The sequence below is a fragment of the Pogonomyrmex barbatus genome, unplaced genomic scaffold (assembly GCF_055798465.1).
Source record: "Pogonomyrmex barbatus isolate J1 unplaced genomic scaffold, ASM5579846v1 scaffold3, whole genome shotgun sequence".
Taxonomy (NCBI): Eukaryota; Metazoa; Arthropoda; class Insecta; order Hymenoptera; family Formicidae; genus Pogonomyrmex; species Pogonomyrmex barbatus.
Genome location: NW_028297127.1, coordinates 19,132,819 through 19,159,786, shown reverse-complemented (window position 1 = coordinate 19,159,786; position 26,968 = coordinate 19,132,819). Strand labels below are relative to the sequence as shown.

Genomic DNA, 26,968 nt, shown 5'->3' with positions numbered 1-26,968 from the left:
TTCCCAAACGGCATTTAACCTGGCATTGTTCCAATTCTGTTGAGAAAGCTATCCTTTCCAAATGTTTCCCTAGCCTTTCTTGTTCTTCTTATCTTGCAGCGTGAAAGAAGTATATATATATATATACTTCTTTATATATATATATATATTTATTTATTTATTATGTAATTTATTGTTAATATTTATTAAATGTTTTATATTTGATGCATTAGTATGCTAATCAACTATAAATTTCATTCATTTAGATAGAATAAAGAAGTTTCATTGAGAACCATTAAAAATGGATTAAGATGATAATTATATCCGTGCCTTTAGATTAGTATCAATTCAATTCGATTTCGATTTTTAGGTTTATAATAATTCAAAATTTCAGTAAAAATCATTCGCGCTTATCGAAATTATATACGATTTGAGATTGTTTCAATCTCGTTAAGAAATCAACAGGTTCTTTTTTTCGACAAAAACAGGCCTATGCTATTTATAAAACATACGATGATTCTGATTGTTATCTTGGCTTTCACCAAGTAAAGAAAAAAATGTTCATTTGTGTCGCAAATCGCATAGTCATCAAACATCAATCGATGAATGTTAGGATCGTCGAGCATATTGAGACAGTCGAGAAATTGTGAAATATAAACATAAAATGATAAGAAAAAGAGAACAGCGATGAAAAAGATCGTCGCTCGATAATGAGTCGAAAGCGAATAAAATTAGCACGTGTGCCAAATCCTGCATCATACGTGGGCGTTTCGAAGCGATGTTTCGCAAGTGGAGACACGACAGAAATGGGTTTTCAATTTACGCTGATACGTCTTTCATTACTGATATTTTCTTGCCATTTAAGACTAGCTTTAAGTTGTATGGTTCACTAACTCACAAATTGCGTTAAATTAAAATACAATATTACTTAAGAAAAAATAATGATAAATGTATATAAAAATCTCTGGCATCTTAATCTGATCTAAGGGAGAGATGGACATAAAAAGTTGTTTTTTTTTTTTTCAATACCGTCTATGAGATGAGATCGGAATGTTCCGGATTCTCGAAATGACGCTGGCGTTTTGCACGGAATTTCGGTGCGTTTTCTAGACGCGCTCCGGATTTATTCGTGCAGACTTCTGGGAGCGGGAGCAAGAACTTACGCAATCTGGTCCCGCACTCCCGAATAAAAGTCTCGCTGGATCACGGCCGTCACGTATTTTTAGAATGTTGACGAGTCGGATCGTGGGATGTAAACTTGAGCAGACGCACCAGAAGCAAAAGGGCGGGGCCCCGAAAAAGAAGTGACGGAAGCATCATCGAGAGGAACGATCCCAGCGATCAGAGGAAAGAATTTCCATTGTCCGATGATGACGACGAGCAAATAGCGTCGATCATCGTCGAGAGAGATTCAACTGAGTGTTACTGAGTGTTACAAAAATAAAGACGGCTGAACGACGGACAAATTTAATTCTCGCAATAAAGAAGAGAATTTGTCAATGAGATTCAAACGCTTGTCATTGAATGCTATAGTACGATTTCCAAATCTAAAGATTGAATCCAAATAAAGAATTACGTGAGAATTGCGCGGTGTAAATAAAGAAGATGGAATTATGTTGCCTTTATGACTATCTTACTCTTCCAATTGGTTTTCATGTATTACAAATGGATAGAATATCCGATCGAATATAACGATCCCGGATGCTATTGAAGCTTCATAATACACCATATAATATTCAATATTTTATGATTCGATAATGCGTATGTTACATTAAGTATACCGCGTGTTCCGATGTAACGCGGAGGTGACGTAAAGCGAGAAAAATATTTTTCTTGCTTCGGTTTATTTTCAATTTTACTTGTTACTAAAATAACAGTTATTTTTAGATTTTATTTTATATTATTTTTCTATTTTTAAACTTCCATAATTAGATAGCAATTAATAAACATGACAGTTTCTGGCACAAAATGTAACTTGGAAAATGCATTTTCGGAAAGAAATTCAGTATAGCCTCTCACGTTTTAATTATTTACATACGTGATTATTTATATAGCAATTGTAAATTTATAATACGATTAAAATTTGAGTGACATGATAATATTAATTTTGACTCCAAAAGCAAAATCACAAGTGAGATTGCAATCGGATTAACGATATTTGAATTTAAACTCATAAAATCTAATTCATGAAATGCGAATTATATAAATTGAATAATAAACATACGAAGGTTAAATGCGACGTAATCTCAGTTTTTATTCTAAAGAATAATTTGGAGAAAGTAGAATAATTTTCGTAATTAAAATTCATAATATGCATTATTTGGTAAAAAAACAAATTAAATTCAATTGAGGAAATAAGATTATTGATACAAAGTATAGATATTAATAAATGTGAATGTTGCTTCCAATTCTGAAAAGAAAAATCAGATAAGTACAGAAACACAAGAGATTCGATGTTTTTGAATTAGAGTAGATAATACGTAAAACATTATCTGGCAGGCAACGGCTTTCTATCGGTGAATTGAGCGAGAGACTCGTGTGCGCGTAACCTATTGTCCTCGTTCAGTAACCCTAATAATAAATGCCATTCGTCGTCAAGAGGATCTCGCGCTCGTCATTAGCAAGAACTTTCTCGGCTGTCCATCCAGGGATGTTGCTTGTAACAAGATTTTTTATTCGTAATGCTGCCAATATTCAGAATTCGTATATTATTCGATATATCTCGGCTTTTTTAATATCTTTTTTTAGAAATAATAAACCTTCAATGTAGTAAATACCTAAAATTTAACGCAAAATTTAATTAAAATTTCCCGATAAATTCAGATCAATAATTTGAGTCGAAATATAGAAATTATCCCGTCAAACAGCGAAACAATTTATGTTCGTGTATCAGTTACATAGTTAAAGGAGTTACGAAATACATAATGGCTTTTCACTCTGAAAAATGTGCATGATATCGTACGAGATATCAAAGTCGGTTTGCTATAAAAGTTAATAATATCATTTTATTATCTAATCCTTAAATCTTTATTTGTTATCGCGATAATGTAGGCGAAGTGTTAATTTGATAATTTTAGATCATTAATTATTTGCTTTTTTCGCTTTTCGCTTTTTATTAATAATGTAATAGAGCAATGCTAATTGAAATTTTCGATATAAACCATTCTGATTGTTGAAATCAGTGAAAAAAAAAATTATGTAACGCAAAAATAAATAATATTTACTTATACACACATATAGAGATGAATATGTATTGGTTCAATATGCTTATTTTCGAGAATCCATATACGTTAAATAATTTCGCAATTATTCAGAACGTGCATTTGTATAAATCTTTTCTCGATTGTATAATATCTTAAGCCGAGCCGAGCCGAGTTCACATCGTCGCGAATGAAAATGATTGTGACAATTCTCGCATGATTTTAATTGCAAATAAACGCCTACTACGTTTTATCGGTAACACAACGAGCACGAAGTCCGTTCGTTTTCTTCCTTTATTTAATGCTCGCATTTAATGATTTGTTAATTGATCGTCTGAAAAAAGTGCATTGTCAAATAGCAATTGTTATTAAAGGCTATCTTCTACTAAACGAAATTCGAGATATCGAATATATTTCCCGCGAATCTTTGGAATCTCGGTATTGCCATTTATGTAATTCATGTTCACACGCAATTTTTGCAACATTTGCAGAAATAAACATACATCGCAAAATGGAAAAGAAATGTATCATAAATCGAAAGCAATTTCATTAGCATTTTTTAATTCAATCAATTTTAAAATCAAATTAGATAATTTTAGATAAAGGATTTGTATTACATTCACAAGAAAAAACTTGCAGAATAATTGTTTTTTCTTGTTGCGTCACGTATATTATTAATTTTGCAATAGTTAGAATAATATAAATGAAATGTGTCGAGATGTTATCTAGAAATGATAGTTTGATAACGTCAAGTTACGTTGTTATCATCGATTTTACGCTGACGATCCTAAAATATTACAAGTTTTATATACCGCCTTCATTTACGCTTCATCGGCATCAGTTCTTTGATTAATCTCGCCGTATATAAACAATAAAGAACGTGAATCTATCGAATCCCCGCGGAATAATTTTTCCGATCGAAAAGTAAGAAAAATGAAATGTATTCAAAGTGTTGTTTCGTGAGTCTGATACTTTCGCCGAAAATCCGGAGGAATACCAGCTGACCCTGAGAACCTCTTGACCGACGTTATCAAGGTCTCGACGACCTTTAGACGCGTTCATTTACCTATCGCGATACGTCATTCGTCGTCATATGGCGTGCGCGATACTGACCCGCTTCAGCTGATTGCCCATGATATTCTGGAGTTCGTTCTTTATCAGACTGAACTTCATCATCGTGTCGCTGGAGAATATGGAGCAGCCAAAGGCGAGGCCGGGATAGTCAGCGCATCTCTTTCGCCTACGGGCCTCCCTCTCGGCTTGGACCTCCGTGCGCTCGCTGGGGCAACGTAGCTTAGCGAGCTCCGCCAGTTCCGGGTCCTCCTCGACGTTGGCGGACTCGTCATCGGAGTTCCCGTCGCCGCGTGCCCTCGCGACCGCGTGCTCGGGCTCGGGCGAGTTGCTCTTGCTATCCGGATCGTCACTCTCGTTACGATCATCGGGAGCGTTCTTCCCACGTGGACTGTATCGGGGAGATTTCCTCTTTCTGTTCGTCCGATCCTGCGTCTCAGATCCGCGCTCAGCGTCCTTTTTCTCGCCGAGCGCGGGAACGTCCGGGCTACACTGCGCGAGCCTTTGTCGGACGTCGTCGTCCCTATGGTCCCCTTCTTTCTCCTCTTCCTCCGTTTTTTTATCTTCCTTAAGAACCTGGATTCTCGAGTTCTCGTTTTCGTTGATCCGCGTTGGCCATCTCGTGCCGAGTGTCATCCGCGATACGGACGGACGTGGGTCCGTCGCGGCTAGTCGATCGTCGACGGTCACGCTCGCGGACGACGTCTCATCGCCGATGAACGTAGCGTTCCTGGCAGCGTCAGCAGGGCCACACTGCGCGGGTCCTCTGCTGGAGGCATCGAGACGTCGTCGCGTGGTGTGCCGCGGATGATGCTGGTGACCGCGGCGTTTCGCGGTCGCCGAGAGCGTACGTTCCATGTTACGTTCCAGCTGTTGTCAAGCTCTCGCCAACGACCCGAAGCCCCCCGTGTTGACGCGGCTCGTGCGATATGCACCGCTCTACTACCACTGCACCAGGCACTCCGCCATCTTGTCTGTTACTGGTCGCGACGCATGTTTCTCCCCCGCGCCAGCGTCGTTACTGTCCACCGGGTTCGTCACGCACACGCCGCATACGGCGATACAGCGGCGCATACACGGAGCATAGAATCATGCCGTTCTGCGCCGTGCACCAGACACACTCTATCTGTCTCGCTCGCGCGTACAGCGAACAAGAGCGTCATCCCCTCCACGCGGTTTAAACGGCGCATGGAGAGGGGCAGAGCCGAAGATTCCCGAGCGAACGACGCGAAAGCTACGCGTATCGCGAACGGACTGTTCGCGGAGGACAAATGGATGTGCCGCGCGTCGACGCGGGTTGCGCTTGCGCAAATATATGGCGCCATCAATCGGCGCACTTTTGCATTGATGACCGCCGGTAATTCGCCGTAAACATTTCGTCGATTAATGAGGTTAGATCAAGAGGTCCTCAATTATTATTCGAATTTTTTGCTAACATTCAACACACTGTATAGATCTAGATTTACTGGACTTTTTTGTAATATAATATTCTAGTATATATATTAAATAAATTATCTGACATAAAATTTGCCCGCTACGCGAAATTTCGATACATGTTCTTTATTGTTTTGCTTAAACAGCAATAAAACTTGCTTGTACTCCTTATTTTTGTCTCATGAGTAAATGCGAAATGCGAAAGTAAAATTCCTTTTCGCAAGTCTGAGAATTTGGAATTCTTCAAATACCTGTCACTTTCAAATTTCATATTTCGCCGAGTAAGCAGTCTATTATGAAAGCAGCTAAAGTTCTGTATATGAAAAATTTATGAATATTTCAAAAAGTAATGGATAAAAAGAACAGAATACAAAATGATAAATATTCGATCTCTATCAATCGTTGAATCAAAATAATTGTTAAATAAAATTTATTTCTCGCTTGATCGGCCAATAATGTCGAGTGCTTTTTCTATCCAATAATAAAAATAATAATATTCGCTTACGTTTTGCAGAGCCTTGTCTTTCTCCTCCAATTTTGCATTGACCTGCATAAGAGCTTCCTGAGTTTGGTCAAGCTCATTCTCGATAGTCTGGATCTTCTTTTGCAGAGCACGAGCTTCTTCTTCAGCCTGTATAAATTAAAGTATCTTATTATTTCTTTTCATTATCATTTTGGAAATATCATAATTTAACTCGATACATATTTTTTATTTAAGGCTATAAATAAATCGTCTCAATTCAATTCTAAATTCATTACAATTTTTAACGTACACATTTCTATATTTATATGTGTACAAACAATTATGATTAATTTGAAAGTCACCATGACAGATAATCGTTTCTTTTTTTTTTATACCTTTTCAGCTCGTGCGTTTGCATCACGAGCTTGCTGTTCGCAGAGCAACGCGCGATCCATCGCGTTATCCTTCTCCAGCTTCATTCCCTGCATCTTCTTCTTGATCGCGTCCATGGTGGTAGTTGTGTCTCTTCACTCGTCCACTAGAAGAAAATCTGCAGCATCGAACGAGAATGTAATTACAAACAAATATTCAAAATTCATAGATATCGATTAGAAGGTACGCGCTTCGTTTTAACATTCTATTTCACAACGAAATGGGATAAGATGGAATAATTGTATAGCTTCCACATATATATGCAAATCGAAAAAAACATTTATTTTCGTATTAACTACACCTAATTAAACGATGAACTGCGTACAAAAATATCACATAAGTATAAATATGTAAAATATATTGTAATTACACAATATATCGGTTCGAAAAATTTGCAAAAATTATCTACAGTTATTTGAGCGATTAAAAGATAATTGTACTAATAATTATACTGTAGTAAGGAGATACTAATTTACTAATTTTACTTGGTAATGATCGTCAGAAAAAAATTCGTCAGTTTACCGTGGTACGAAACTACTCAATTAAAGTCCATACTTGTTCTTCTTTGCTTTCTTTTACGCTAACCGAATTTTAAACCGCTCTGAACGATTAATCATACTGTTATTTTTTTTCTTCGCGCAATTTTCTTTGTTCGCGGAGGAATGCGGTCTACAGCCTCCTCAGAACACAATACAGGGTGGAATAGGCGTACCACGATTGTTCGTGCGATCAGTCCGTTATCCTTTCTCGCAGCAACTTACGACGGCGTTTCAAGGATAAGAGGAGGAGGAAACCCGTCACGCGGCGCGGAAATGAAATTCTCTCGCTCTCGAAAATCAAGAAAATTCCGGGCTTCTTTCGCGCGGATTCGCCATTCGGCGAACGAGCGTGCATAGGTGTATAATTAGCGAGCGACCGGATATCCTATTTATAGAGTCGGCTCCTCGCTGAGGAGGGCCCAGGCCGCGAAGGAAGGCGATATCAAACGTTCGCGCTCCGCTGCCTCTTTTCGTCTCGTGACGTCACTCCGCTCAGGTATGCGATCACCGTGCGAGCGGGGAAGGGGTTAGGAAAGAAGAAGGGACAAAAATCTGTCGCGACTGCATTCGCGATCTTTTCTTCCTGAACGACAAGGTACTTGTACGGCGCGATCGGGAGAACGAAGACGCGTCAGGGACGTACGCGTTTGTTCACCTTTCTCCACGAAATCATCTTATATATAAGTTGAAAAAGATATCGTTTTTTTTTCTATTATCGCATGCTTTAAAAATTTACGGACGAAACCATCGCGATGCATTTCTGTTTGCATATAAGAGGAATAAGCGATTTTATCGATATCGCGATATAAATTGAAGACTATGTACTTCACTTTGTGAATAGTAAAATAACTGATATCGAAAGCACTCGAAATACGCTATAATAATTTAATCTCATTTACATCTTCACGTGGGAACTGTCATTATCGTTATCGTTATCATTATCATTAACATCGTATTGTTATTTTGTATACAAATGCACTTGACTTGGTATCTTCTTTCATATTTTTTTCGTGTGCTCTTTCCTCTCTTTCATTAATAATTTTCATATTTTGTCAAGTACGAAAATATACGAATTTCTGAAGACAATGTAAATTCGAAATGGAATGAACAATGAAATTCGCCATTTGCATAATGCGTTATTCAACATTAAAGATCTTTGAGAATCTTAGTGGCCTGCGCCACTGCGATTGCACGATGATGCTACATCTCTGCTAGCTTCTACCGGGCGAATATTGTGCGGGATTCTGAGCTCGCTGGTAATCAGAGATGCCTGGTAAGCAGAAAACGAAAGGGAAGCAGAGTTTGCGCGATGTTCGTAGAAGCAAAAACATTAGCCGAAAGATTCCGCGAAGTTTAAACGCGGGGTGCGGTGGCGCGCGTGAGCATCGGCTTCGTATAAACATTTATGCATATTCTCTGGCGAAACCAAATTTCTCGCGAGACAATCGATTTCGTCGTGCTTATCGATTTTTCCTTCGTTTTTTCGTCGGATAAAATATCTCAGGCATAGAGAGATTTCGAGATTATGAGGACGGCAGTGGGGACGCGACGATAAAAATTCACAGTAAATCGGAAGCGGAATCCGATTTGTCGTGACGCGTGTTTCTCGGATCCAAAAATGCGCGTATCGCGACCGACGGGTTATTTTTACGCATTAAGAGGGAGAGAGGGCGGCAAGAATCGTTGCTGCCTGCTGCCTGACCGAGCCATTTCGGGTTACGCATAGCGAACATCGCGCTGACTTCTAAACGCAACGACCGAGTGATTTAACTCGGCGGTGTCCTGTTACGCGTTCGGAGAAAAACCAATTGCGAACTATCGGCTATATTTTTCGTACTGCGACTAAAATTGTTCACGATTCCGAAACAGAGTGAGAAAAGAAACAGAAATACTTAAATTATATTAAATATACTCTCACATAAAAGTAATTTTTGTGAAAAAATTTTTTAAACATTTTCTTACACAAAAAGTTTGCTGTATACTTTTCAAGAGATCGTTGAAAAATTTAAGTTTAATTATTAAACACTTAAATTCTTCTTTAAATCGCTCATAACGAAATAAAAATATCACATATTTTTACATATTAATAAATATTATATAATATAATTATGTATATATATATATATATATATATATATATATGTGTGTAATCTTGAAGTAGTATAACGCTATTCTTTTTCTGCAAGTTGGCATGCATCGTAAATTGTTGGTAACGTTAACTTATTTTTCGAATAAAATGTGTTTAGCTCGGTGGAACGCGTTAAAGAAATTTGTCTCTATACTATGAAGAGATCGGAAGTCTATACAATGTTGTCACAGTGGTTACGCGCGAACGCGAAAAAAATCTTTGTGAGTCATTGCATTCCCGGAGATAAAAACGTTCGGCCATGATAACCCGTTATCGTGGTGCATTACCACGAAATTCTTTCGTTTTCGTTCATTTTCGATTATCAATTATCAAAGATAATACAAAACGAATACAAAATTATGGAAATTATGATAAACTGGAGACCTTGTTGATGATTGAATCATTCCTTTTATGATAATCTTTCTATTTTCGGTATTCAAACAATATAATTTGATAAAATAAGTTACGAGAAATATTAAATTATTCTTAAAATTCTTTTAATTGAGATTTTATGTAGCTTTTAATTTACTAATTGCACGGCAGAGTTCTCAAAACAAGAACAAAGGTAATCCTACTTGACGTCGACGCAACAATTGAGTTACTTCACTTTTTACCGATAGATATACGCCAGTTATTGTTCAATGACGATTAAGTTATCTTCCTGAACGTAATTGTTTATGTTTCGCGATATCTATATCGGTGTATGGATCGTCGAGTTAAGCGATATCAGTTTTTCAAACAACGATGTAAAATATTATAAGCTTTCAATATTTCGAATGTCCTTGTCAAAAGAATTTGCGTTTTCCATATCTTTTTACACGTTATCTTTATAAAGAAAGTCGAGTTTGCAAGATTTTTAATTCTCATTTTTTTCTTTATTATTTTAAATTTATCTTACAATTTGCCTTAAATTTATATGTAGTTTTAATGAAAATTATATTTCTCCAAGCCAGCATCAAAATTATTTTGCTTATACGTTTGTCTACTGATATTACTTCTATCTTGAGTAATTTATGAAATTTAGATAAACTTGAAATCGATCTAATATCAATTTAATATAAAATAGTGTGATTTATTAAAACAACTATAAGACTTTTCTTTCTCTTCAAAAGTAGATAAAAGTAGATAAAAGTCTCTAAAAAATATAAAAATGAACAAGTCAACAGTCGTACATTTCACGCCGAAGTCATTCCTTCTTACGCACATTAAAATCGGAATCTAGTTAAGCTGCGGGTTCACATACGTTTTTCACAGGCGGCCAATCTCGTTAAACGTGGAAATTAGTTTACTTTCTCTGTACGTACAAGATAGCCGTCGATATAGCCTCTTTATCGCGAAGTCTCGAAGACCCTCGTCTTTCACGAAGCGTATTTATCAAAGTTCATCGGAATTCGCTAAAGTGCGAGGATGTGCGAAAATGCGTACGTGTGTGTGTGTGTGTGTGTGTGTGTGTGTATAAACGATTAGTGAGTGACATTTGCACAAGGCCCGAGTTATTTGCCACGGCAAACACCGCGGATCTTTGCGAAAGTGTCACTCATCACTATTTACACGCAGACACCGCACTTGTCTCTGTTTTTTTTTTTTTTTTTCCTTATTCCACGCGAGCTGCATCTTTTTTTTTCTACTCGTGAGAATGCCAGAACTGTCGCGGTGTCGCGCGCTCCAGACGTTGACTCCTCTCGAACGTCCTCTCGTCTCGATACACACAGGGTATACACATGGTACTCACGCGCAAGTACTCACGTTCGTATCCGTCCGTCCGGGGATGCGTCCGACCTGCGGGCTAAGTCACGACTGGGCGACGGACGACGGAGAGGCGCTTCGGAGCTCGCTTCGTCGTGGCTCCCACCTTCTCGCGATGCTCCTCGAGATCGTCGAGGACGACGTAGGCCGCCCGCTACGCATCCCTACTACATCGCCGTGCGCGGCCACCGGCGTGTACCCCCCGTCCGAATTCTTCTACGTACGGATCTGTGAAAACGTACACCGGCCGCCGCCCGCGGATTATCTTTAGATCGTGCGACGTGAGTGCGTGCGTGCCGAACGCTCTATTTCGACGGGGGTCGACGTCGGGGGAGGACCCGCCGTGCCGTGCCGCGAAAACGCGTGCAAAAAAAGAAAAAAAAAAAGAAAAGACTCCAAGCTGGACGCCGCGTGTTCGATCGACCACCGGTGTCCGCGAAACTCGAACAAAGTCAAAGTCGCGATCATCGAAATGATCCTTTCCTCGTTCGAAGACTTGTCTCTTGATGATTCCGACAGATTTGTCAGAAATCGGGAAATAGGTCAGCATTAGAAACGCGTATTTCTCTGAACGAACGCAAGTATTTTTATCGTATTTTTTATTAGTATCAAATATTCTTCTAGCTTCATATGTTCTGTGACAAATTTGGAATCGATCTTTGAGAGATTTATAAAACATTACATATCGTGCTTTCAATTTTTGATATTATACATGAGAGTAATTATATAACTTTCTTTGAGATGTAAAAAGCACCAATAAGTAAAAAAATGAAATTCTTTATTTATATATCAGCACTTATTCAAGATTTGATTCTTCTGGCGTAAGAAATAATAGGACAAATAAATGTAATTTTCCACATTCTTATTAATATATTTTATAAATATATTTTAATTAGGTTACTTCACACAATCATCAAACGCAATTGATTGTGAGTCATTCATTTGATATTTAAAATGATATTTAAAATGATCGTTCCGGGATTTGTCTATAAACGGAGCGAGAGTACAATAGCGAGAGAGAAGGTTAACTTTTCGTAGATCCTCAAAAAGCAACACTTTTTTCAATAAGAAAGCGCTAGGAATCGACGCGTTGGTAATTTTGGCATTGGGGTCAACGTATAGCCGCCTCACCCGATCTCCTTGAGTCAACTCGTGTCATGGTCGATCCGTTATGACTCGAATAGCATTCTCGGTTTTTCTTCTTTGCCTCGAAATATCTCATGAGTAATTCGATCTGCCTAGGTCCAATCCGGCAATTCGATTTCTTTTAAACGTCTCAAAACATTATCGGGATGAATACAATTTTCCACGATAATTAACGACGCTTTTTTTTTTTATGAGGCATTGCACAAGGCTCGACGATAAATCAAATATTCGCGAATGTAATTTGCACGAATTTTCTGCGCGAGATCGTCAAAAGCGCGGCGCTTTACGTAAGATCGGCCGTTATATCTCATTAGCTACAGTCATCGGTCCGTTTCAGTACCATATAAGGAAAAAGTAGGTAAGGGTCCCTCAGCAGCCTTGACTCATATACGGCCGGGTCTCGCTCGAGTATACTCGCCCGAGTATACGCTTTTTAAATACCTATCGTCCGGAGAGAGGCCGATAAACGTGATGAGCATGCAGGCGTCTGCTTGTCGCGATCATCGAGGCGACCTAACGCGACGCGCCGAGGTATATTTTTATATATATGAACTATATATATTTATAGTGTATATATATATATAGCACATATATATAAAAATTCGCAGCTTTCACTGAGAAGTAGGTAGCGTCACGCAATATCTATTTTCCCAGTTTTGTTGTCTATTTTCAGCAATGGTAGCTTTGAAAATTTTTCATCATAAATATTCCGTGAAAGAGGCCCGTTAGCAACAAATTCATCGCGGCCATTTGATGCCCGCTCGTAATAAATAAATCTATTTACCTTCTTCGTATAGTTCCCGAGGTTTCAGAACGTTTTTGGAGCTTGTCGTTTCTCACTGTGCATCGGGCGATGGGCGAAACTAGCGCGAGCGCAGTTTGAGAAAGTACGCGATTACGGTCCGTTACAAATTAGGAAAACGCGATCATCGTCTCGCTTGGCATAGAAAGGCTGCTACTCACCTATTAGGATTCTGATAATTACTAATTCTGATGGAAGAATTATTCTTGGACATAACTAATTGTTCACTTCCCAGATGCATCGCTTAACGTCCACGTATGAAACTTCCCCAAAAGTGGGTCTTTCGAAAATTAAAGAGATACCGCCTAAGACGCAAGACCGCACACCGCATAACAACGTAATATCCGAAATAATCTTGTTGAAAACAAACCTCTTATATTTTGATCGCTTCAATAGCCATTAAGATTTCTTTGTCATTGTATATTGCGAATTAATACTTACCGTATGTAGAATATGTTGCAGCTAGCCGCGGGTCGAGACTCCGCCCTGACCCGTCTTTGATTGATGCGAGTCTTTACAGGGTAAGTTGAGTCATCGTCTCGTTAGCCCCTGCTTCATCGTGCTTTGTCAACATCGCCGATAGTTTCTTCTTCGTCATTATTACAAAGGATCATTCTAATTGAGATAATAGCGATAACGAGTTCATAGCGCGCGATGCTTTGAAATTCCTCGACTTTACACGGAATATTTAATGACATATTTAAGTTATTAATTACATCATTATTCCTTTGAATAAACAGAAATTTTTTAAATTGTGCCGGTGTATTAGAACGTGAGTTACGCGACATGTATTTATGTGTTCATGCTTCTGTTCTCGCGCGTGTCGTTCCACATACTCACTTTCTTCTCGGCAAAATGACACTCTTGCGTAGCAACCTATAAGCGATTCAAGAATAATCTGCAATCTGGAAGGTGTGATAACGAGTCGTGTAGCATTTTGCGATGGGATGGATTTGGGATATTTTTTTTTTTTTTGGTAGGCGAACAGAAAACACGTCAAATCAATTTCGTTATAAATAAATAGGACGCAACAATAATTTATTCTTCGTTATCGTACATCAGTGGGCTGGACTAATGTATCCGCCTAATGAGGTATCGTGATAATGTCGCAGAAGGAAAAAAAAAGAAGGAAAAAGAAAATACGAGATGTCACGCGTGATCGCGTGACACGAAGAGGGTATTCGATAATAAGCATATTTGTGAACTTTAAATGACACATTATCGAAAATTATTGAAATTGCTGCAAGTTTTTACTTGTCGACAAGTAAGACAAGGAGAATGATATACGACAATTTTATTAAGATCATTCCATTTTTCGCTAAGAAATACTGTTCCGTTCACAAAGTACGCTTGTTGCCGAATATCCTGCGATAAATATATCTATATCTAGATAAGTGCATTGCATGTGTATACACATACATATATAAATATATATATATATATTTTTTGTTTACCTGCAATATATTTTCTTGCGAATATATACAGAATGTGTAAACATCGGAAACGACACTTGATTGCGGTTTCAAGCATGCCGAGCATCCACATTAATATCACTCACATCGCAGGTTACACTTCAATCATTGAATCGCAATGAGGCGATACGTGAAATCGTAATGAGATTCTTTGATATCCTATATGACCTAATTTTCTATTAATATTTCATAATATTAAATTCGCTACATGTATAATGAGTACAGTTATTCACCTCTATGTGTATTACACTCGTGCTAAAGTCACGCTAATTAAATAATTAAGTCATAAAAACAGTCGTATTAAATTCTTGAGACAATATTCTTTAATTGAACGTATAAGAAAAATTATGCAATGTAGGTTATAATTTATTTATTATTTTAATATATATTAATTTTTATTAATATTTAAATAAAACTTTTTTATAAATACAATATATTAATTTATAATAACATTTATAATCAAAACATTAATACATCAATACATAATTTATAATATCCATTAGTAGCAGCTCTTTGCCAAGTTAGTTCACTCGTTTGCAATTTTATGATTCTTAAATTTGAATTATATTAAAGTATCTCAAATAGAATCAAATTACTCTAAATGAGAGAAGATAATAGACAAATTAGCATGACGTTATTGAGAGGTAAATAATTGTACGTTGTAGTTTCCTTCTTGATTATTGCCTTATTATGCCTATATCTTAGCAATAATTCATCTTCTTTTCTATATAATTCAAATTCTATTTATCCAAATTGTCTCATCATTATCGCTGCCGCTTTCGTGAACCATATTACACTCGCGCGGTCGCTTCCTGTTTCTCGAAAAACATTTATTTTTAATACTGAGTGTACAAGAAACGCGAAAGAACCGTACTCGCTTGCGGTAATGCAAAGAACGAAACTCGAACCGAAAAATTGGAACGTGCGCGTAGGAGCGAAAAGGAATGTTTTTCTGTTTTCTGAGTTAATCTTTTCGTAAAAATCATACTTATATGAATAAAAGAAGAAATACTCTCGCTAGAGCTCAGTGTATGTGATATTTGACTATATTGCGAATGATTTCGAAGGTGCTCAGATTTATGCAAGAATTCCGTTTTTAAGAAAGCACATCTTTACACATATGGAATGATAATGCGATTATCACGCCCGTTTCGATAGTTTCAGTGAGGAAAAGAGATGCGATGGAAACTTGTGCCTGTTATGACAATTAACTCGTGACAATTGAGGCAAGTTTCGCATTAGAATATCTGTGCCAGGATCTATTGAGGTAATTGTTAGTTACCGCTAATATCTTCCAGTGCGATCTATATCTCGGCACTTACGCATATTTTCCAGAAAACGCACCTACATCAGACGTGTCTAAATGCATCTAAACGCGCACACTGTCGAATAATAAATTATCTTCGGCAATCATTATAAGATCTGATAAAACGCTCTGCGTAAGTAAAATACCGCCGCTCAATAGTTTATGCGCACAATTATACTCGAAAATGTAAAAGATCTAATAAAGATCTAATAAAGAGATTTTTGGGTAGTAAGATCGTTAAAGTCTATCTAAGGACGATATGAAATGTGAAAGTATGCAGTCTTCATAAATATACTTCCGGAAGAGATGTTCGTTGCGTGTACTCGATAGCCACGTAAGAATTCCTTAAATAGATATATAAGGCAGCGCACGGTAGCAAAAAATAAATAACTTAAATGTAACGTATTCGTCGCCGAAAGCAGACCGAGGCAATCAACTTGAAAAACATGTTTACGATTCTTTCCAGTCAACCAGTTTTCAAAAAAATCTAAGAAAATTACATGTATTACGGACAATTGGTTCAATCTTTATGTACTATTGTAGAATTATGCACGATATGTTTCGAGAACATCGTCTGGATTATTTTTGAACATTCCGAGATACTTGTACTATATTAAACATTCATAATTCAATTAAACGATTCTTAGGATTTCATGAACAAGAAACATAACGAAAGACACCGAGAGGAAAATATTTCTTCCCGGTAGCAAATAATCTATAATGATTCATAATTGCCCAAATCTCTATAAAAATATGATCTTTTCACTTTAATTTTGTACTTGCAACATTCGCTGCTAATTATCTTATAAAAATTCTAATAGAATCTAATTGCACTAATTTTTCTCTCGGTGTAAAGGGATACATCGGTAACGCCCTATACAATTCCGAGTGTACTCGCTTATTGCTATATTTGGACTTACATTAATAATCCTAATGCCTCTTTTTCACATTAATTCCAGAGATTTCTAAATGCACCAACTGCCCATCAGGTCAGTCATGTCCCATAATCATTTCTGTCTCGTTCTCTTTTCGCTTTTTACAATTATCTTCGTGTTCGCTTGCCTACAGGTGAGTCTGAAAGGGAGCAAATAAAGAAACCAGGATAAGAAACTCTCGATAAAATAAAACAAAAATAAAATATGGACCGAGGGAGGATCATAAAAATACTACAGATAATAATTCTTTTAAGATGATCAATTTAATGTCTCATAACGATAAAATGTTTCAACAGTTTAGACTTCTGCATATCTAGCCTCTGCTAGAGCGAGAGAGAGAGAGAGAGAGAGAGAGAGAGAGAGAGAGAGAGAGAGAGAGAGAGTCATTTTTGTGATAATGTAATATTTCTTAATATTTCATAATATTTCTTTTAATGATGCAGCGTCGAGAAACATGTGATATCTTAACAAAAGAAGAACATCAGCGAAGAATATAACGAAGGACCAATATTGTAAATTACGACGATAACAGCAGCAATCATAAGAATAATAATTATTTTATTTAAATAATATCAATGTAATGGTATATACGTATATAGTTATATATTGCCGAACATCTTGATTAAGTGACAATTCATTCGTGACAACATAATTAAACGATCGCTCTGTTACTGAAATTAACTAATTATTATTACATAATAGTTTCAGGCAGATAGGAATGGACTAGACGTCATGAATTCAGTATTTTTTTTCTAATAACATTGACGTTGAAGAGTGTAGTTTAACAATTAAGAGGAAAAAGCATCGAATATCTTGTTTAAATCTAATATACGAAGTGTCAAGCTTTAAAATTGGTACAACTAGTCCATCGCTATCGGTTGCCGTACGCGCGTGATTTCTCAATCCAACTTCCAACACCAAATTCTCTTCAAATATAATACATACATGCTCTATACATAATTTCATTTTCATTTCTGAGTATCCAAAAAATCATTTTAATTGCAATGCAAACGCTGATCTCAGCGCAAACGATAAAATTATTGTCGAAAATGCATGAATCAAGAAAGTATTGTATATACTTCCTGTGACACCTTGCACGAACATTGAAGACCCAAACATAAATAAATTATAAATTATTATATTACAGAATAATAATTATTTTCGTTTTACAATAAGGCGTGAGTTTTGTAATAAAGACTGGCTGTTTTATAAATAATTAGTATCGGGAGAAAGTAATACTTGGCCAGTCGTATATAAGTAGAAACATAAATTAAAAAAATATCATTAATCATTAAATACCACTACGAAATTAAATTCAAGCGTACCCATAAAATTATCCTAATATTAGTGATTTAGAAAAGTGGTATTTAATGCACTATCAAATTTTACTAATATGTTAATTAAATGTAATACGGATTGCTGTTTGCGTCAGCGGACAAAATTCAGACAGTATTAAATAGAATCTTATTGAAATGATAATGTAACGAACAAATGTAAAAATGTAAGAGACGCATGGATTAATGGATAACTAACGAACAGACACGTGTCTACATCGGAACGTTTTGCCCTCAAATTCTTGGCACATTTGCACGGTTAAAGAACATCATGCATGTTTGTAACATAAATTTTCAATTGCTTAATTTTGATTCTCAGCGAGATTATCGTCCCTTCACCGATAAAATATAAATAAATGCAACGCGCATTATTATATATTGCATTGGATTATACATGCCTTCGTAGTTAGTTAGCTTCTTTTTACATCTAAATATTTCATTCATTAATTTTTTTAACATTATTATTAAATATATAAGATACACATGTCAATATTAAATCATCCAAAATCAAAGTACTAAGAGATTTTGTAAAAATATTTTATAAGGCTTTTTGATTTTTTTAATTTGTTTTCTGTTTTCAATTTTTATTATGCTAAAATTTCAAATATATTTTGATTGTATTATATTTATTTATAAAAAGCAAAATAAAAATTAAAATCGTATTAAGTAAATTCGAAATAACATGATGGTTTGTAATTCATTTCATCTTTATATCTCATTATTAAAAACATTACTAAAATCTTTAATTAATTTTATCAATTGATATTGCGTATCCTGCATTTAAAATTGTTTTCGCCTTTTCGCGATAAGATCAACGATTCATTTTTCAGCGTCATGTGATTTAACATAACATAATCTGATCATATTTCAGATCTGAAATTTCATAGAGAGACTTGCTCAATCGTATGCATTTTATACATGTGTTATGATGTTATTGATTCTGCAAGATTCCGGAGGGTTGTGAAAAAATAATTTATATCAATCCTGATGAACTCTGCGTGCATCATGGTACCCGACGAATGTTTAATGCCCTTTGCATGTTCCTCATGATCGCGACGTGGTTCGAGCTACCGCGCTTGAAGCTCGTTCTGATTTGACGATATAATGAAAAGGATGTGCTTTGCTCCAATTGATGTTGCCCATCTTGACTGATTCGCCTCTATATGATTCGAACACAGAAAACATATGCTGTATCACTTTTATCTATTCATGCACAGTTCTCAAGTTCTCAAGTTTTCAAAAATCTTATAAAGAAAAATATAATTAAATTAAATTATATTAAAAACTATACGTTAACATAATCTGATTATTATTAAATGATTTTTATTAAAACTAATTCTCAGACTATAAGATTCTTACATATTTAAGAATTCGAAGTACACACATTGCTATATTTTACAATTATATTTGTTTAAATATATATATAACCGTAAAGAAAAATAATGTGTGTATTGAATTAATTAGAAGATGAGTCACAATCATAATGGCTAAAAATATTAATATATGTATACTTTTACATGTATATTGATATACTTTTACTATCGAAATTGAGTATTTAATCTTCGAACACTTTTATTGCTGTCGTAAATTATGAGGAATAGCCCATAATGTACGAATGTAGCAAAATTGAATGAAAAAAGAAAATACAATGTCGTACATGTATGATTAATTGGGTACATTTAATAAACTCGGATAATTTATGCAAAAATATAAAAAGAGACTGTTAAACTTCTAACTCGGCAAAGCACATTTATCTGTTTTGACTAATATGGGCTAAACGGTGAAAAAGTTAGAAATGTTATTTTACAAACGGCATCAATGTCAGTTTTGTGTAAGCACACACGAAACACACAGAGAAACATCTGCGTCTAACACATGGCGTTTCGAAAGCGGGAAAAATTCATTATTAATCAAGAGGGAAGTGCACACACAATACTTGAACATGACAATCGCTGAAAATCACATTAGAAAGGGAACTTTAAAACGGTAAACAATTTTTTCTATCATTTTTACAAAAAAAAAAAAAAAAAAAAAAAAGAGAGAGAGAGAAAAATAAAAGACTAGACATACATTATGTTAAGACAACACAGCACCTTATCCGCGCACGCGCATACTTTTTACAATGAAACTTTTTTCTCATACTCTCTGAATTTTGCGCGCGGTTTAATAAAAAAAAATCACTTTAACGCCAACGTCAATCCGGATTTCCAATATTTAATTCCTGGGGATATGTTAAAAAAATATCACACTTTCGAAATTGCTAACGCTGTTAGTGGTACGTTCACGCGGGATCGGGATCCTAACAATTACGATAATAGCAATACCCGCGAAGGGGTATATTGAGTTAACAAAGCTACTGTGTCATGAAGCTATCTCGGCAGTAAAATCTGCATCCACGGTAAAACTTTAATAACCGTCGTGGATCATCGTCGACATCGTTCGATAAAGCGCGATCGAGCTAGCCCATAAAAATATCATATCTGCAACACTATTACTCTCATTCGTCGTTGTACGGCGTTGTCTTGCTGAAAGATGACCAATGAAATAAAATTTCTCGCGTTGAAAATGCGTCAAGCTCTTTCGGTAAAAATCTGATCCGAAAGGATGTTTCCTTTAATTGGTACATTTCCACGTCGGTGGAAATGCACGATAGAAACGTACCGAACGTACGAAAAAAATAAAATTACATTGGCAAAGGAATAGATATTCTCTAGATAATTTTCATTAATATGTGTCAAAGCGGTTCCGTTACCGAGATGCGGTGCCGAGATTTTACCGCCAATCATAAATGTTACACCGACATGTTCAGAAGCGTTTTATAATAGAGTAATAATACATATAATTGAACAACATTCTGGCGTTTCGCGATAACTCTCACGTACTATTATAGCAACGCGATTACATATCTGAATGCTCTGCTACTACTTACGTATTGTACGTAACACGGCACTATAAGTTCATCTTATCCTTTCCTTGCCAATTATCCTCACACCACGCACATTGCGTCGTATTATTTATATATGTATAATACAGCACCGGCAAGAGGCAACATTTTATCGTATATCCTGATTCTGATGAACGTCGGATATATCGCGGAAAAATATGAAATAAGCTTTTATTTGATAGATTTAATCTCCTCTATCGCGAATTCGTCAACGCGTTTCTGCAACATTGAACATTTTTTTTTTCTATTAAATAGAAAATATATCTTTCCTCACAAATCTTCTTTTCTATCAGAATGTATCATGTGTCATTATCTACAATGTACTCTTACATTTTTCTAACTTCTTCGATATCGGTAACTTTGTCAGATTTATATTATGTTAGAGAAAAAGTATCAGTTTAATATAAGATAATGCATGCTGAAAAATTAAAACTCTATATATATATATATATATATATTACGTGGAAATAAATTTGACATTAGGCGCTTTTAAGAAAAAAAGAAGAGAAGGAATGACGTTTTACAAAATACTCTAAAACAAATACTTTTTTCTCAGAATCATCTTTCGATATGTTATAATTGCTATTGCTTTGGGATATGCCGTTACAAAGATCCATACCCATGGCGAAGTTTTACATATAAAAAATATATATATATATATATATGCGTGCTTTTTGTTTTCTTGTTTTTTGTTTTATACGATGCGAAGTTCATCAGAATTCAGAAGAAACAACTTGAGACGTATTATCTTTGCAAGAATGCACAAGCACGTTGTATTTATAATATGTATACATGATACACACACACACACACACACACACACAGTTTTGCGTGCGTGCATACGTATGTATAGATACGTACAGAGAGACAGACAGACAGAACGTGAGACACATATAGATACATGTACGTAACACTAACTATATCCTCGCAATAAAAAGGAATCGCGCGGGCCTTCTGCTAGCCGAACTATGCGCAAGCACACTTTATTTACAAGCTCCCCTTTCTCGCCGTGTGTCAATTATATATCGGCAATAATTGTTCGCACAGTTTCTCGCATTAGGTTAGTAAAATCTATGATATTGTTTATCGACGGCAACGACTCGATTAGGAAAAAAAAACACTTGAATTATGTGCGAACATGTAGGAACGCGTGAGAACGTTTGGTAGTAGAACAAAATGCCACTTGTTCTTCATCTTTTAGGAATGTATGTCATCTATTCGCTACAACGCTCTATTTCTCGACATAAATTTTGCGATTATCTTCAAAATTTTTTTTTGACAGTTTTACAGAAATTAAAAATTAAAAAGAAATTAAAAAAAATAATAAAAAGCTTATGAAAAAGCAAATTAGTATTAAATGTATTTATATTTTAAATTTATACGCAAAGTGTTGGGAGAGATGTAAAGTTTTAGGCCAATAAAAAATTTGTTGATAAATATAAAAAAATAGAATAAAATTGACATATACGAAATTTACGAATTTAAATAGGTTGAAAATAATATTGAAAGAATTAAAATTGAAGACATTATTTTAAGTTTATTTGTTTGAAAATAAAAGAACATTTCTTTATATAAAAAGGATTAGAAAAATGGCATTTCAATCACTTCTCGAATCGATTTGGAACAATGTTAAAAGATGTTTATCGAGTAGGCCGACGATTATCACGTTTTTTGTTAAATACGTAACCGTAATGATATTGACTCTTCTATATTCAGGAAGATTTAAGGATGCCCATATAAGGATATCGAAAGTGTTCCCTCTTATCATAGCGAGAAACACATTCGAGTGAGATAATTGCCCACACACATTTATGTATACATGATATACATGTCGATAACGGATTAATGCTAGAAGTCGCGGATCGAGACGAACGTTAATTGTTGAAAATCGCGTTAAGTACAAACATTTCCTGGTGGTTTTCATAATGAATGAAACACAGATGCTGTCAAAATGGAATGAACGATATTGTACTTGCGATCTCTCGATCCAGAGTAGAATATATTCATCTCGATCCTCGATGAAGCTATTTCTATCGCTCTCCGTTTTTAACCCTTAAGTAGTCTTGCGATCAAGTGGTTCTTAAGATTAAATAAAATAACAAACACGAGATATTCTTAAATGCGTTTACTAAAACTACAAGTTGATTATTTTGGGAGTTGCTTTCTGACTAAAGATATTTAGAGAGACAATATGAATGTGAAATTAAAACGAGAAGAATGAAAAGGATCCGGTAGAGATGACGATGATAGAAGAGGATATGATGCGACGTGAATGAAAGACGAGAGAGGTTTTTGACAAATAAAGCTACATGATATTGTAAAAGAAATCCAGGTCCCGATGCCAGCAGCAGCAAAATTAAAGGTAAAACTGTTAAATTGCCGGAAAAGCAAATTACAACGAGCATAGCTAGCAACCTACTCCAACGCGACCAATCAAGGGTTAAACCGTACCTCTCGCTATTCATGATTAGATTTTATTACCTTCACACACACACACAACACACACACACACACACACACACACACACACACACACACACACACACATTCTCTCTCTCATTTTTTCGAAGATTTGTCACGGGCCTACGGTGGTGCAGATCACCCACAGAGCACGTTGCGCCTGAGGTGACGAAGATTATTGAAGGAGGACGAGAGTCGTGTATTCACTCGCGCTGCAGTATCTCCTGATTCAGGAAAATAGACAAAGCGTTCAGACAGTCTGACTCTCTCGCATGGAGCGTTCCAAAGCGGCCGTTTGTTTCTGTCAGGATGAATTTCATGAGAACTGAAACCTGTTCTCGAAAAATAAGGAGAGCGGCTCGTAGCCATCTCTCCCGTCTCTCTTTTCTTCTCACAATTGATGAACATTTTCGAACTACTCTGACTATCGACGAGTTGTAGACGATTATGCGAGATACTTCGCTTTCTTTGTAGCTTCCAAGCAAGTTCCAAGCAAGTCTACGACTACTCTTTTTTTTATTAAGAATGATTACGTCAGAATTGCTCGACTGTTTAACGTTGAATCAGTCATGCCCGATGCGACTTTTCGAGAAGCGAAATTTGTTTCGCGCAGCGTAAATCATGCTGACGTCTATACGCGCATATTTTTGCGTTTCGTCAATCGTGCGATAAAGCGTTTGTTTACTTTTCAATAAAAGTGCGTGGCGCAGCGTAATGAAGAAATACGCGTCGTTGATGTCGCATTTGTCATGCGAGTGGTCTCAATATGAAACATCTTGAGAATAATATCGACAGTGGCATCATTTTTTGAGCGCGTGCTTCTATCTTATTTTTATCGAAAGTAATATTCGGCTTGGGACGCTCCATGCGGATCGCGATTAGTTGATTCACTGATCATCCTGGAAAATCCTGCAATACTTGAGGGACGTTAAAAGGACTTGAAAATACCGACGACGTAATTACCGTTCGGTAGGTTTTTGTAGCACGTCGCCGTCTATTTTTAATGGTTACAGTGATCTTTGGTCACTCGGGGAAGAACACGTTTAAATAATTCGATCAATCGGCCACTGACGATAGCGAACTTACCATCTCGTATAAATCGTCTGTTCATGGAAATATACAGCGACAACATTGGACAATCATGATTATTGTGACGAGATAAGAAACTAACAAACATGAATTATCTATAGAGATAAAATTATAAATAAATCTTTTTTTCTCATTCGATAGTTTTCTAATAATCGTGTATTGATTGTTGGTTTTCTAGGTACATATTAAATATGAAATATACATATAATAATTTTATACAATGCCAACATGATTCTCCATTGTCTCAACTGTATTTTCTTGTGTCCGATCGGTCAATGAAATAAATTAGGACTTACCATCTCAGTCGTGAGACTCGCTAAGGCCTCCTCCACAGTGGCCGCGATCCTTCCACCATTATCCTGACGTTGATTACCCTTGATCGGCGTTGTCGGGCAACCTAAAATTATCGTTAATTGTTATCGTGCAAAAAATATTGTTGAACCTCCAGATTACCATAAACGGAAGACAAGAAGTATCCCGAGCGATAGTGTGATCTCCAAATTAGCTGTATATTCGAAAAAAGCGATTGTAACTGTGAGAGATATTGAGGCATTTACCATAGCGTGAAACATTACATAAGAATATATACATATTTGTATAAATGTTTTATACGGTTTTACAGAACATAGTTCCAAATTTGTGCCTTTTTTTCCAAGTTTCACAATTTTTTAGCAAAACGTGAAACGTGCCTTCGGGAAACTGTCTTTTAATGTGTTGTTTAATATAAGAAGCGTGTGATTAATTGCTTGCGTGAGTTAACAGTGGAAAAAGATACAGAGACAGAAAGATATAGAGAAAGATTGAAACTTATCTCATAACCCAGTAGTCCTAAGCAGTTCTCGAAGCTTAGAAAATGTATACAGAAGATAGAAAATAAAAAATAAAATCTACGTGATAGGATTCGATGAAAAGTGATGAGAGAATGAAGTTTCGCGTTTTTGTATGTTTCCTTCTTTATTGTCTCTCTCATAGTTATCAGTCGCACAGTTATCAAGCTTTTTAACAAAGTTTTAAATTAGCTAGACAGGACTAAACAGAATAATCGTTGATTGATTATAGCCGTTCTTTCTATTCGATTTTACATTTTTATCAATGTAATTAATTCTGTCATAAATAACGCACAAAATAAAGTACGCAACAATACATTTTCGCGCAAAATGCGTTAAATTATATGCTTCATGGTAATAATTCTATGATATATTAACAATTAACATGATACAAAGATCTATCGCCAACACGATTGTTACATTATCTAATTTATATCGAAGATAAAATAAGCTTATAAAAAAATTTTTCAATTCATAGAATATCAATATACAGTTTTTTAGAAAATAAATTGATATAGAAAAAGAAACAATCGTTACTTAAACCTAGATCTACAAAATTAACGCCCGGTAATTAAAGAACGAACGTGAGAGAATCAAAATGATAAGTTTGCTTTCGCACGAATCCTCTCCTTAGAATGTTTAGAGGAGGCTGAGGAGAAGAGAGGAAAAGTATCAGCAGAAGAAGCCGAAGGGTCCTCGTGACAGTATTCCTCAGGAACCATAGTAGATGTTGAGCGCGTAGAGCAACTTACCTATGTCGCCGCTGCTAGAGCTCTCGGTGAAGGACGGCGTGCCTTCGGTCCACGTGGGTGTTGAACCCTCGGCACTTCCGGCAGGTGGAGTCCACGTGAGACCGCCACCACCTCGGCTGCTGCTGCCGCCGCTCTCGACGCTCAGCGACGACTTGGTTTCTCTGCCGCCGCTTCCACTACCGCTACCGCTACTCTCCAAATGCACGTCCGATATGCTGAAAAAGATAAATTCGTTTGTAATGTTCGACGCTGACAATTTGAAAAAAATCGAATATTCATGTGTGGTTAAATAAAAATTAAATACTAACATTCTCCTTTTCCTGAGGTTGCAGTGATAAAGCAAAGAAAAAATGTTTTCATTTAGATGCGTGCGAAGTGCGAAGACAAGCGTAAAATATATCTCAGGATTAAGTATCGAAAAATATCGAAAAAAAAAAGAAGTTTAAGCAGTGTAAAGAAATATCTGTGTATGTATTAATTGTACATCTGATCAACCGGTAACATTTGTTTTTTAAAAACTGTATACTTTACATTTCAATCATTAAAAGTCACATAATAAATTTGTTGATTAATTTTATTTTGGCCACGTGGATACAAAACACAATCATATATTTTTATGAATTTTGTTACTGGTTGAAGATTGAGATTAAAATTATCAATGATTAGCATCCAAAAGAGTGTATCGCTCACCTTACAGTGTCGTGATACGTCTTAGTGAGGGTAACATGATGAACAACTTTGTTTTGTTTGAAATGAGCAGAGCCCAGGCTGCTCGCGAGAATGGTGGTTGCGCCGCCCTGCTGAAGATGACCACCGGAAGCCAGGGTTTGGTCATTCGAGCGGACTGCATCGTCAAAGGGCGGGGGCGGGGTAGAGCAAGTGGAAGGAAGGGTGCCACCTACAAAAAGC

General features: G+C 36.2%; 2 protein-coding genes and 1 long non-coding RNA gene across 31 annotated transcripts in view; 1 reads left to right on the top strand and 2 right to left on the bottom strand.

Moving 5' to 3' along the window:
• Tm1 (tropomyosin 1) overlaps positions 1-11,184 on the bottom strand; it is a 38,424-nt gene extending 27,240 nt beyond the window's left edge. For 3 of the 17 annotated variants that reach the window (XM_011633897.3, XM_089079430.1, XM_011633890.3), the window contains exon 1: positions 4,293-5,501. In XM_011633897.3, coding sequence (XP_011632199.2) covers positions 4,293-5,108 — 816 coding nt within the window. In that variant the 5' untranslated portion in view covers positions 5,109-5,501. Of the gene's footprint in view, positions 1-4,292; positions 5,513-6,189; positions 6,316-6,542; positions 6,698-10,978 lie in introns of those variants that run through there. The other 14 variants (XR_016139834.1, XR_016139835.1, XR_016139833.1 and 11 more) reach the window with 11 other exon arrangements.
• A 2,761-nt stretch (positions 11,185-13,945) lies between these two features.
• The window catches only part of PIP5K59B (Phosphatidylinositol 4-phosphate 5-kinase 59B), a 33,409-nt gene continuing 20,386 nt past the window's right edge, over positions 13,946-26,968 (bottom strand). For 8 of the 13 annotated variants that reach the window (XM_011633919.3, XM_011633915.3, XM_011633921.3 and 5 more), the window contains 5 exons: positions 26,750-26,957; positions 26,368-26,379; positions 26,060-26,274; positions 24,777-24,877; positions 16,898-19,146 (listed from right to left, as the gene is read on the bottom strand). In XM_011633919.3, the coding sequence (XP_011632221.1) occupies positions 18,991-19,146; positions 24,777-24,877; positions 26,060-26,274; positions 26,368-26,379; positions 26,750-26,957 (692 nt within the window). In that variant the 3' untranslated portion in view covers positions 16,898-18,990. Of the gene's footprint in view, positions 16,793-16,897; positions 19,147-20,001; positions 23,693-24,776; positions 24,878-24,929; positions 25,957-26,059; positions 26,275-26,367; positions 26,380-26,749; positions 26,958-26,968 lie in introns of those variants that run through there. The other 5 variants (XM_011633923.3, XM_011633920.3, XM_011633922.3 and 2 more) reach the window with 5 other exon arrangements.
• On the top strand, positions 23,956-26,360 carry LOC148936130 (uncharacterized). The gene is made up of 2 exons (XR_016139837.1): positions 23,956-24,360; positions 25,942-26,360. It is a non-coding gene; the product is annotated as an uncharacterized LOC148936130 (long non-coding RNA).